The sequence below is a fragment of the Tursiops truncatus genome, chromosome 20 (genome assembly GCF_011762595.2).
Source record: "Tursiops truncatus isolate mTurTru1 chromosome 20, mTurTru1.mat.Y, whole genome shotgun sequence".
NCBI lineage: Eukaryota > Metazoa > Chordata > Mammalia > Artiodactyla > Delphinidae > Tursiops > Tursiops truncatus.
The window spans coordinates 32,977,636-32,989,465 of NC_047053.1; the positions used below are offsets into that span (position 1 = coordinate 32,977,636).

General features: G+C 47.2%; 1 protein-coding gene across 3 annotated transcripts in view; it reads right to left on the reverse strand.

The window, feature by feature from the left end:
- Positions 1–3,401, reverse strand: part of TAF15 (TATA-box binding protein associated factor 15) — a 29,160-nt gene extending 25,759 nt beyond the window's left edge. The window contains exon 1 of one of the 3 annotated variants that reach the window (XM_019945473.3): positions 3,292–3,401. In XM_019945473.3, coding sequence (XP_019801032.1) covers positions 3,292–3,298 — 7 coding nt within the window. In that variant the 5' untranslated portion in view covers positions 3,299–3,401. Of the gene's footprint in view, positions 1–2,604; positions 2,748–2,792; positions 2,894–3,291 lie in introns of those variants that run through there. The other 2 variants (XM_073797728.1, XM_033846912.2) reach the window with 2 other exon arrangements.
- Between the last annotated feature and the right edge of the window lie 8,429 nt (positions 3,402–11,830).

Genomic DNA, 11,830 nt, shown 5'->3' on the forward strand with positions numbered 1-11,830 from the left:
CTCAACTACCTATTAATTCTTCACCATTTACTCCTTCTCGAACTCATATTAGATATATGACAGGACTTCACAATCTATTTCCTATACTTCTTAAAATTTCAATTTTCATCTTTATCCTTCTGAACTGAATCCTGGGTAATTATATCTATTTTCTACCTCACTAATTATTTCTTCTGCTAGGTCTATCTGCAATTCAACTTGGCCACTTTTTCCATTTCTAGAAGTGACACTTGATTCTTTTTCAAATCTACGTAACCATTTTCCACGTCTTGGTCTTAGGGTTGATTACTTCTTTTAGGTTTCCAATAATTTTAAACACATTAATACTCGCTTTCAGACTATCTATTAGGGATTCAAATGCCATTTGTCACTCTCATTTTGGCGAATTGTCTTCCAGAATTCTGCAATGTTTTACTGTGAACTTATGTTCTGCAAGGCTTGTTTTTTCTGTAAGATTCCTCGTGACCTAGGCTCTGAAATTTCCTCAGAAAAGGTTTTTCGTTTGTTTTTACTAGAAACCCCAAGGTTACTGTCAGTCGAGAACCAATTTTTATGTTAAATTTCTTGGCCTGAGGTTCCCTGGACCTCATAACTAATCTAAATGTACACCGAAACTGTATGAAGCACAGGTCCCAAGTTACAAATTCTCAGGAAAAAACTTTTTTCCCTCACTCAAGGCCCAGGCTTCCTTGTTATCTCCTATCCTGGTACAAAGGTTTTTCTAGTTCATTCTTTCAATGAAGATACAGTCCTTTAAACATCCAGGTTTTATGTAAGGGTTCCCATTACACGGCTCTAATGGTCTCAAGGCTGCATCTCCTGTCCTTACTTATTTCGGCAATAAACTCCAAGTCTCTGAATGAGACCTACACCCTTCTCTATGCCTACCATGCTGGCTTCTACTTCATTTCTGGCAGCAGGGGCTCGCCCTTTGTTTTATGTAAGTTCTTGCATTTTTAGCTATTCGTAGACAGAGGATTTACAAGTTATCTTAGTCTGCCGTAGTGCCAAAAGAAGTTTCTTGACTTCGTAATTTTTATATGTATAACTGATATTAGATTTGATTTTAACTTCAAAGGTGTCAGATAATTCACATTTGTCTGAGAGTCTGACTCACAATATTTACAACTCTGATTTATTTATTATGTAAACATTTATTTTATTACGCTTATAAGTCTGTCCTGTCAGGCACCTGTAGTGGCTGAGTCAATTTGATAAGTTAAATTTACAATATAGTTTGGAATGTTTAAAGGACTTAACTAAACTTAATGCCATTAGTTGTTTAGGGGGGAGTCAAAAGCATTATTCCTATTTTTATACAAAGTCGAAAGTATTATTTTTATACACAAATTACAAAATGTACAGAGTATATAACAACACTAAGTAGAACTTAAAAGATTCTAACTCTAATTGACTTAATGTAGAAACAAGCAATTATTAGTTCTTTTTGACATGAAAGTCAATTTTGATGTTAAAAAAACTCAAATTACAAAATGACAAGTAAGTGCTGTCTTGGTAATTCTAAAGACCAGGGATAATGGATTACCCAGCTCACACACTATTATGACACACTGAAAATCCTGGATCTTACAAACGGTACAGTTCTAAAACTTAATTTTCCATAAAAGCTACCCAGTCCTACAAAAATAAGCCACTGCTTTAAACCAATAATTATGTCAAAAATCGAGACAGGTCAATGGTTTTTAATGAGCACTGTATACACTGAAATGGTAAATTTCTGCATGAAGGTGGGAGAATCTTAAAAAATTTTTTTTTTACATCACGGATGGGTTACACACCCTCCTGAGTGTACTTCTATGTACTTCTGTGGAGCTTTACCAGACTTCATTCCAAATTATGCAGCTGGTAAAATATGTACCAATGTCACCTTTGGGGTAAGAAATTATTTCTTGCTTGAGCAAGAATTAAAGATACAAATTCTGTGCAATTAACAGCCTCTTACATCAGGTAGATGCCCCTTCCCCTTAAAGATCAAACTTCTGCCTTAACATCAATGTTAATCTAAAGAATGTTTATCATTTCCCTGTCCAACCATTCTTGCTAATTTGGTCTCCTCTCAGCCTGCTCCTTCCTTTTTGTCACATATTTCCACTATTCTGCAAAACTGGATTACCTGGGGTGGGGGGGGGTGTTTTTGTTTTTTTTAATATCAACAAGTTCTCCCTTAAAAAAATGTAAAATACTCTGCCAGCAGTCATTTTCATCCCAACCATATGGCTTTCAGGGACGTGTTCTGCTTTTCCACCTGAAAAGTAACATGTAATTCTCAGGATGGTTCCTAGCAAGTGGGGAGCCGGGTCTTTCTTTGCAGCCTGCGATGTGCCCAACAACAGAGGGCCTTGTGCGGCAGCTTGGACTGCTAAGTCAAGAGCAGACCCACGTCCCGGACTTTATATTCTACTTTCGCAAGACCTAAACGGGCTGTCCTGATAAGACCAAGGCCTCTTTTTCTCTTTCACACAACGGGGGTGCCTCTGTCAATTTAAAGTGCTTGATGGAAGACTGCCTTTCCTTTGGTCTGTATGTTTCAACGTAAACGCCACAGGGACCTAAAAGAGCCCATCAATAATAAACAGGGCTCACTTTCAAGCGCGTGCAGGAGATAAACAACTGAAGAGGTGAAGATGACAGAGAAGGGTGAAGAGGAATCATACGCAAGCACCCCCATCTCGAATCCGGGAGGCTGGTGCGGAGGGAATGACGACATGTATGTAGGATTTCGTGTCAGGCAACGTCGTTTAAAAGGGCTCCCAGAGCGTCAAGGCCCCCACCTGATGAATGGGTGAGTCAGGAAGGCCCAGCTCCACGTCACGGATGGGGAAACTGAGGGACGAGGCGGCGAGATGACTGGCCGGAGGCCTCGCTGAAAGATCTGAGGCGGAGCGGAGAACCAGAAGCACCGATTCTCTCCGGCCGATGCTCTAATCACGGGCTCCCCCCGCCCCTGCGATGGCGTAGCGGCCTCCGCCCCCCGATTCACACACCCTCCCCCGGGAGCAGCACGTCGCCTCGGGTTCCAAGGACAGGGCCAAGAGACCGGGCTCGAGGCGCTCCCGCCGGGATTTGCAGACGGAGAGCGTTGGGAGCGTGCGTCCCTCCAGTCCAACATGGCGGCGGCAGCGTCCGCCCCCCCCCCCCCCCAACACCTCCACCCCAGCCTCCCTCAGGGCCGGAGACTTTCCCGCGGGGCCCTCCGGTGGGCGGGAAGACGGCCCAACCCCGCCAGGCCCCTTTTCGCCGCTGCCGCTGCTCGCTGAAAGTGTCACCTACCCGACATGACTAACGGCCGCGGCGCAGAGCCCCCACAACCCGCAGAGAACAAGGAATACCAGAGCCAAGCGGGGCCGTACTGAAGGCGGCGCGGCGATCTGGCCCCGAATGCGGGACTTCGGCAGCCAATCAGAGGGCAGCGGGCGGTACCACAACGCCACGGCTCGAGGGGTGGCTCTGTGCTAGACCAGAACCCAGAGGACTTCAGAATCCCCGTTCCCCCCTCCTCGGACGGTACCATTATTGAGAGGGAATTGTGGAGAGGCCGTACCACTGCCGCGATCGGGATGGGGGAGGGGACTGAACCTACCCGGTACGTCCTGATTACAGTCCTATTTTTCACTTTATTGGATCTAATAGAATTCGAGGTTAGGAAGCGAAACAGGAGAGCCTTATAAACGCAGATTATATGGTTAGAAAAGGAAATTTCGAATGGTATGTCCTAGTTCGCTCCGCTTGGGCTGCAGAAGGCTTGAGCCACCTGGGGGTGTTGCTGAGCTCCGGGCCGTAAAGTCGTGACTAACTGCGGGACCAAGTCGCCTCCCGGTTTGTTGTAACTAACTTGCCGAGTAACAGATAGACTACAGGGTGATACTGGAACAAACGTGTGCCTTAAAACGAAATCACACACAAACCGGACCCTGAGGATGTGTCAGGGTAGGGGGTCGAGCTTTAGTTTTCGGTGCTAGGATAATAGCTAATTCTAATTGTCAGGCACCTTGCATCATCTTGTTTAATTCTCACAACAGACTGATGAAATACTATTCCCACGTTACAGACGAGAAGGCAGAATTCACTTGCCCTGGGTCGCACTACTGGTAAATGGCCAATGTGGAATTGGAATCCTGGTAACCAGGCACCACTGCCTGTGGGTCTAACTATTCTGTTGCCCTGCCTACAGGGGACTCAAGCTCTCGAGTCTGAGGTGAGGCTATGAAAGCTCAGAGAGAGCACACAAGGACATTTTCCCCAAGGGTGACGTGACATCTGATGAGACAAACCATAGGTGATGTGCAGAAGCTGACCACTTCTTAAGTGGGGAAAAGTGTTTTCAATGACTTGTGACTTCCACGGTGGTCCAGCGATTAAGACACCACGCTCCCAATGCAGGGGACCTGGGTTCGATTCCTGGTCAGGAAATTAGATCCTGCATGCCGCAACTAAACACGTGACAAAGAAGATGCTGTGCAGGCAACTAAGACCGGGCCCAACCAAATAAACAAATACTTTTTTAAAAAAGTGATTCAGTATGTTTGGAGTTTACCCAGGAGGGGAGTGTGGTAGGAGATGAAGCCAGAAAATTAGGGGGCTAAAGAGCTGAGACCTTGTAAAGTACATTAGAGTTTGTGCTTTATTGAAGGCAGTGGGTAACTCCTGCCAGATGATTTTAAAGAAAGATCAGATTTGCATTTTCAGGTTGCAATATGAAAAATGTATGGAGATAAGAGGTGCCTAAAAGCAGGGAGACCGATTAGGTGACCAATGCAATAATTCTGGTGAGGGATCATAGTAGCCTGGACTTAGGTTGTGGCTGCGGGGATGGAGGTAAGTGAGAAGATCCCTGACATACTTAGGTAGTAGACTGAGCAAGATCTGGTGACCAATTTGGGTGGGAAAAGAAGTGAGAAGTCCAAAAAAAAAGAAGCGAGAAGTCCTGGGTAAATTCTGAGTTTCACACCTGGACAAGTGGGCAGGTGGTGGTGTCATTCACTGTGACTGGGAAAAGGAGGAGGGGCAGGCTGGGCTGGAGGTGGAGTGGTAAGTTCAGAATTACTGCCTTCAGGTCAGAAAAAGAGGCATGAGGTCATCTCTCTTCATTATACTAGCAGTAAATGAGAGCTCAGCTCTAGAGGTAGAGGGTCACAGAGCTCTCTAGGCAGGTCCAAATAAGCAAGGCTAAAGAAATAGAAATTCTTTCATGACTAAAAACAATTTAGCCATTCACTGTATATATTGAGGAAGGCAACCCCAGAGGAGGAGATGGGCAGGAGAGAATTCGGTTATTGCCAGTGGGGGGAGCAGGGAACACGATTTCTAGGTTTTTCTTCCTCTTTTTTTTTTAAATTTTTTTTTTTTTAGTTTATTTATTCTATTATTTTTGGTGGGGCTGGGTCTTCGTTGCCACGCGCGGGCTTTCTCTAGTTGAGGCCAGCGGGGGCTACTCTTTGTTGCCGATCGCCGGCTTCTCATTGTGGTGGCTTCTCTTGTTGCAGAGCACAGGCTCTGAGCGCGTGGGCTCAGAAGTTGTGGCATGCGGGCTTAGTTGCTCCTCAGCATGTGGGATCTTCCTGGACCAGGGATTGAACCCACGTCCCCTGCATTAGCAGGCGGACTCCCAACCACTGTGCCACCAGGGAAGTCCCTTTTCCTCTTTTTGAATTTTTTTAAAATTAGACTATTTTAAAAGATGGATATACAAAAAGTGTTGCTCATCATCAACCCCTTAAGTTTGTACCACCGTTCATTCATGCATTCTTCACTCAGCTGCCATCTCCTGAGGTCTACTAGGTGTCAGGCCCTGGAAGACCTAGAAATAGAGAAACAGAAAGCAGGATGGCTCCTGCCCTCCAGGAAGGGCCTTCTCATAACAGGGACAATACAAACCTATGATTCCAATAAACTACTGAACATGCTAGAATTGGAGGGTGCAGAGGGTGGTCTGAAAACACAGAGGAAGAGCACGTAGCCTACATGAAGGGTAGAAGGGTTATTAAGGAAGTCTTCCTGCAGGAGATGCCTCCTAAACCGAGCTTTGAAGAAAGAACAGGAGTTAGCCGGGGGAGTGTATATCGGGAACAGCATGCTCCAAGCAGCAAGGGCTGTATTTGCAGAGACCGGGAGAGAAGAGGGTTCTGGGAGTTTTTAGTGATTCAGTCTGGCTGGTCTGTGGAGTTGCAGGGGTGGGGAATGGTGAGAAGTGAAAGAAGTAGGCAGAAGCCACATTTTGAAAATCCTTGTGTGCCTTGTGGAGGAGTTTGGATGTTAAATTTAAAACAATAGAGAACTTCTGAGGAATCTAATCAAAGGAGTGACATTTAGTTTTTTATATCCATTATCTCTTTTAATCTGGACAGCCCTGTGAAATAGATATTGCTGTTATCCACATTTTGTAGATTGAACACTGAAGCATGGGGAGGTGAAATTCTTTACCATGTTCACACAGCCAACTAGGGACAGAAACAGAGCTCACAACCAGGCCTTTGGGCCAAGCCCCGTGTTCTTTTTGCAGTGTCTGTGGTCTCCCAAACTTGAAACAGAGAACTCCCAGGTCTGCGTTGTTCTGGGGCTTCTTTCCAAGGGTCCTTCTCTACCACAAACTGACTCCAGATTGACTCCTGTGCCCTCCTGCCTTCCAGGCTTTTGCGAGGATGATTATCTGCCACAAACTTTAACCCTCACTCTATGTATTTAGGGAAGACAGCAGGTACTTTTCATACATCAGCTTTAGCAGAATGCATCTGGGAAGGTCTTAGTAGTGGGTCTGTTTGCCCCTGATCCATTCCTCGGGTCCTCACTTGGGGAGCTGACCCCTGCAAGCTGGTTTCAATTTCATCGATTCCCTTAGGCGGTAGCTTCCAGCTAGAATGGCCAGGGAGCATCTCAGTGGGAAATTAGGTGGTAGAAGAAAGGGAGGATCAAGGGTTATTTCTCCTCCCCCACCACCCCCGCCCTCTGTCTGCCACAGGAGGTGTCTCAGGCAGCACCTGTCTTCTCCAGAGACCCAGTTTCACTTGGTGACCCTGGTTCTTGGGCTCCAGAACCCTACCCCTCCCTTCATCCCTCCAGCCTATGGTTGGTAGAGTCTTCTCGCTGTTGATCATTTCTGAGTTGCCTCCACCCTGTTTGGCTTCCCAACTCTTCCACCACTGGTGTAGGGCCTTGTAGGACACCGCAAGGACTGTGAATTTACTCAGAATGAGAAGGGAAACCAGTAGAGGGAGCCATTTAGCAGAGCGCCAATAGGATCTGGGCTATTTTACCAGGATTACTCTGGCTGCTAGCTTGAGAACAGATTGTAGGGGGCAGGGAGAGGTTATTACTCCCACCACAGTAGAAACCAGCCCCCAGTGATCTTTTGCCTCTTTCAAAATCCTGTGGAACTCACAATTGGACCACATAATTCAGGGCTTGCCTACCTGCTTAGAGACCAATTTGTTCTGTAGTTGGGTTGCATCATTCATCTCTGAACCCCCCAGTGCCTCATACAGCACCTGAAATACAGTAGGCACTGAAAAAAGGGGGTGGGGGGGACTTAAATGAATGAATAAATAAATGATGAAAAAAATGGCATGACTTGTCTAGAAACTCCTCAAGCTCAAAAACCTCGTCCAGGACTTCCCTATGTCTCCCATGGGGCACAGAGTAAGTGTTTGGTGAGTATTTGTTGAACACTGTAGGCCTGCTCTGTGCCAGGTGCCCTCATCACCCACCCGCACCCCACAGAGGGGTCCCTGGAGCCCCACACCTCCAGCCTTCGTAGAGAGCAAGCCTCCCACGGGGGTGAGACTGACGCTCCGCTGCGGCAGGGCGGGAGGAGGCTCCTTGTGAGTGACCTGCTCAGGCACTTCCTGTTTGGGGTGGAAAGGAACCAGACACTTTCCTGTTAGCAGGTCTTTTAAGCAAAGCCACAGATGCTGAACAGGTCCTGGCCCGGCCTTTCAGGCCAGATGCCTGGAGGTTAGACGGCCTTTATGTAGAAGGGAAGTGGGGCACAGGGCCAGATTGGCCAGCCTTTTATTGTGTTCCTGGCAAGTCCCCTGGGTCCTGGTGTGAGTAAAAAACAAACCAGAAGAGGCTGACGCCCTGCAAGCTGTGATGAGGGTTAGGGTTGATGGGGCAGCTCTGAGCCAGAAAGCATTGTTTGGGATGAGGTAGGTGTTCATGCAATTGTCCTGGGGCAGGACAGGCTTGTGTATGTCGTGTGGATCTGAGTGCATTTGAGTGTGAAACCCATGTGAAGAATACATGCAAGTCGCTTATGTCTGTGCACACAATCCCCAGCACTTGATAAGACTGAACAGTAATTGTCCAGCTTGCTCCCCATAGCAAATCGGGGTCGTAGAAAAGGCAGGAATTATTATTGTCCCATTTTAGATGGCAGACACAGAGAGGTTAGTTGACTTGTAAGGGTCAACAGAGTGTGAAAAAGGCAAGATTCAAACGCAGGTCTGTGTTGCTCCAAATTTCTTGCTTCTTCCGGTCCCCTAGGAACGTGGCAGGTGTGTATGTACAGGGTGGTAGAAAGGGAGGTATACTTGTGAGTGTGACCCAGGCTGATGAGACCACATCCACCTGTTCTGGAGAGAGGAGATCTCTCTTCCAGAAGTGGAGGTGTTTGCTAGAAAGTTAGGGCTTCCAAAATTGAATCACAGCTTAAAATGCACAGAGGTTATGGTCAATAATAATCCAGATTATCACAGCTAAAGTCCTCGCATCTCTGGAGAAAGCCTCCTCGTCAGCCCTCCCAAACTAATCTCACATCCTCATTATTCCTCTGATTATTCCTATCATTGTGGTTTTCAGAGGTTGATCATTCCATTAGTGCTTTTCTCCAGAGCTCAGAATTCCTTCTGATAACATCTACTTTGTGTTCTGCACATTTCCTGGGGTGAAGGAAGGGGCAGAAACAAAGCTGATTGTTTCTCATATTATGAAGAGAGAAACTGAGGCCCAGAGGGGCCTTGTCCAGGTCCACACATCCTGACTGATTCAAGGGGTCCTGGTCAGGAAGAGGACTCAACGGCCAGCTGTTGCCTTCTATCAGGCAGGAACGGATGACTGGGCAGCTGCCAACTATTCCCCTGGGCAGGCAACTTGCCCAGCCCCTGGCACGAGTTCCTCAGAAGTTCTGTCCACTCTGGGAGGGCTGGGAGGCACTGTGGATCTAAACCGAGCCCCAGTCCAGGAGGAGGGAGGGAGGGGAAGCAGCTCTCTTTGAAGAGGAGCTATGGAGAGGACTGCGGGCTAGTTGGGTCAGGAACCTGCTAAGCCAATATGTGGAGGGAGAGAAGGAGAGAGCCAGAGTTTCCTAAAGGAAAACCTAGACCTATTTTCCTCTTAAACTTTTTTTCATAAATGTATTTACTTCTTATTTATTTATTTTTGGCTGGCTTGGGTCTTCGTTGCTGCCCGCGGGCTTTCTCTAGTTGCAGCGAACAGGAGCTACTCTTTGTTGCGGGCTTCTCATTGCGGTGGCTTGCCTGTCTTTGCTGCGGAGCACCGGCTCTAGGCCCACGGGCTTCAGTAGTTGTGGCTTGCGGGCTTAGTTGCTCCGCGGTATGTGGGATCTTCCCGGGCCAAGGCTCGAACCCATGTCCCCTGCATTGGCAGGCGGATTCTTAATCACTGCACCACCAGGGAAGTCCCTCCTCTTCAACATTGGTATCTAGTATTTAGTGATCCAGCAGGTCTGGAGTGGGACTCCGGAATCTGAATTTTTAACAAGTGTCTCCAGGTGATTCAGTGCAGGTGTCCAAGAATCACATTTTTTAAAAATGAAATCTACAATTGACTTTAATGTACGTCCCTAAGTAAGAACTTTTTCTTTTTCTTTTCTTTTCTTTTTTTTGGCCGTGAGTCATGCGGGATCTCAGTTCTCTGACTAGGGATCAAATCCATGCCCCTCAATTTCCTCATCTGTAAAATAAGGATGCTTATAATAGTAGCTTTCTCATAAGGAAACTGCAAAGATACAATAACATGATTTATGTGAAGCACATAGCACATACATGGTGCATGTTAATTCCTCAGCAAGTATTAACCATTATTATTTGTTCCAATTCCTCCTTCCCACCTCCACCCCCACTCCCACCAGAGGAAGATACAAGTCCCTATTGGATTAATATAGGGACTTGTCACCACAGTATTGTTTTGGTTGTGGGCAGTCTTTGGACCTTGCTTTGAGGATTCCTGCTCCAAAGCCGTTCTCCTCCCATCACTCTTCTGATACCCTTGCTGTGGATAATGTCTTTCCAACAAACTACCCTGCCTTTCTCATCTCTCTTTCCTGCTCAGTCTCCCCGCCAATGGCAAACAGCCCTCCTTCACATCATCCAAAGTGATTTGGCTCGGGATGTGTCCTGGAAAGTAAAAACATACAGCACGTCAGTTGTGGAGCTGCAGGTAGGCCCCAGGATTCCTGAAGATCACAGAATTTGGTGCTCTGGGACTTATGAGTAAGCTTCATAGGCGGTCAGGGAACTGAATCCCCCTGCTCCCCTCATTCTAACCATGGATACACACTGTCTTTTTGGGAAATAGACATATCCTGTACAGAGGTATGGTTGAAGCCCAGGGTGGGTGTGTGGGCAAAGAAAGCTCTGTTCTGCATAAACTCTTGCAGGCACTCGCAAGCAGAAATGGAGTGGGGAGAGGTGAGGATGAGATGAAATAATCCAACCAAGGACACAAAGGGAAAGCAGAGGAAGTCAACTTTCGAGCACAAAAGTGGTGCTAGTTTTCAGGTTCCTGGACCAGGGCTAACCTCGGATGCAGAGAAAGGCAGGGTCAGTTCTCTGGGTGGCTGAGCCTGTCTCCTTCCAGACACTCAGCCCTCCAGAGGACCCCTGCTTCCTGCCTTCCCCTGTCCTCCCAGTGCAGCTGAAATGGAGAAACCCCAGGGATGTGCTGGAGGAAGGGATGGCAAGATTCTCCCTGGAGAACAAATTGGCACACCTGGGTTTGACTCCAACTTGGCCCACGGTGTCCTTACCAACTGGTGCTCCTCAGAGCTTCCTGCCCCAAAGCAGAGCCACATCTGACCTATCAAAATCCATCTATTAGTCAAGGGCACCATGTGCCATGTCGTAACTGCAACCTTCTGACACTGTCCCCCACACACATACATGCACTCTCTAGGATTGCCAGATAAAACAGAGGATGACCAGTTAAACCTGAATTTCAGATAAACGATGAATAACTTTTTAGTATAAGTATGTCCCAAAGATTGCATTGACACATACTTATACTTAAAAATTATTTGTTGTCAATCTGATATTCAAGCTACCGTACTAGATTTAGCAACCCTTCTCGATGCTCAGCCCTTCAGCATCTCCCTCCCCCAGGCTCACTGCAGGACTTCGCCTGAATCTGTAGCTGTGTCCATCTGTTCTGTCCTTAGCTGAGAACCTTGGTCACAGTCTGCCGCTACACTGAAAGCTCTCTGAGGGTAAGACCCAGGCCTTGTCCACCGTCTCCATTCCAGGCAGAGATGCTCCCTATAGATGTGCACAAGGGCACCGGCAGAGAGGGGGCACGAATTTACAAAGAAACCCTCCCTCAACTCTGCCCGCAGCGGAGCCCTTGCCGGATTGTGTCTGAGCCCTTGAAGGGCGCCTTTTTCTCATTGATCTGCCCAAACGAGCGCCTGTTTCTAATTGGTTCGCCCAGAATGAGTGTCCCCTTTTCATTGGCTAGTTGTGAGGTGAGCGTGGCCTATTTCCAAACAGTCCGCCCCAGGAACGCCTATTTCTGAGAAGTCCAATCAAAGAGGCGCCTTTTTAAAATTCCTCTGTCCAAGTAGCGCCTTTCTCTAGCAACA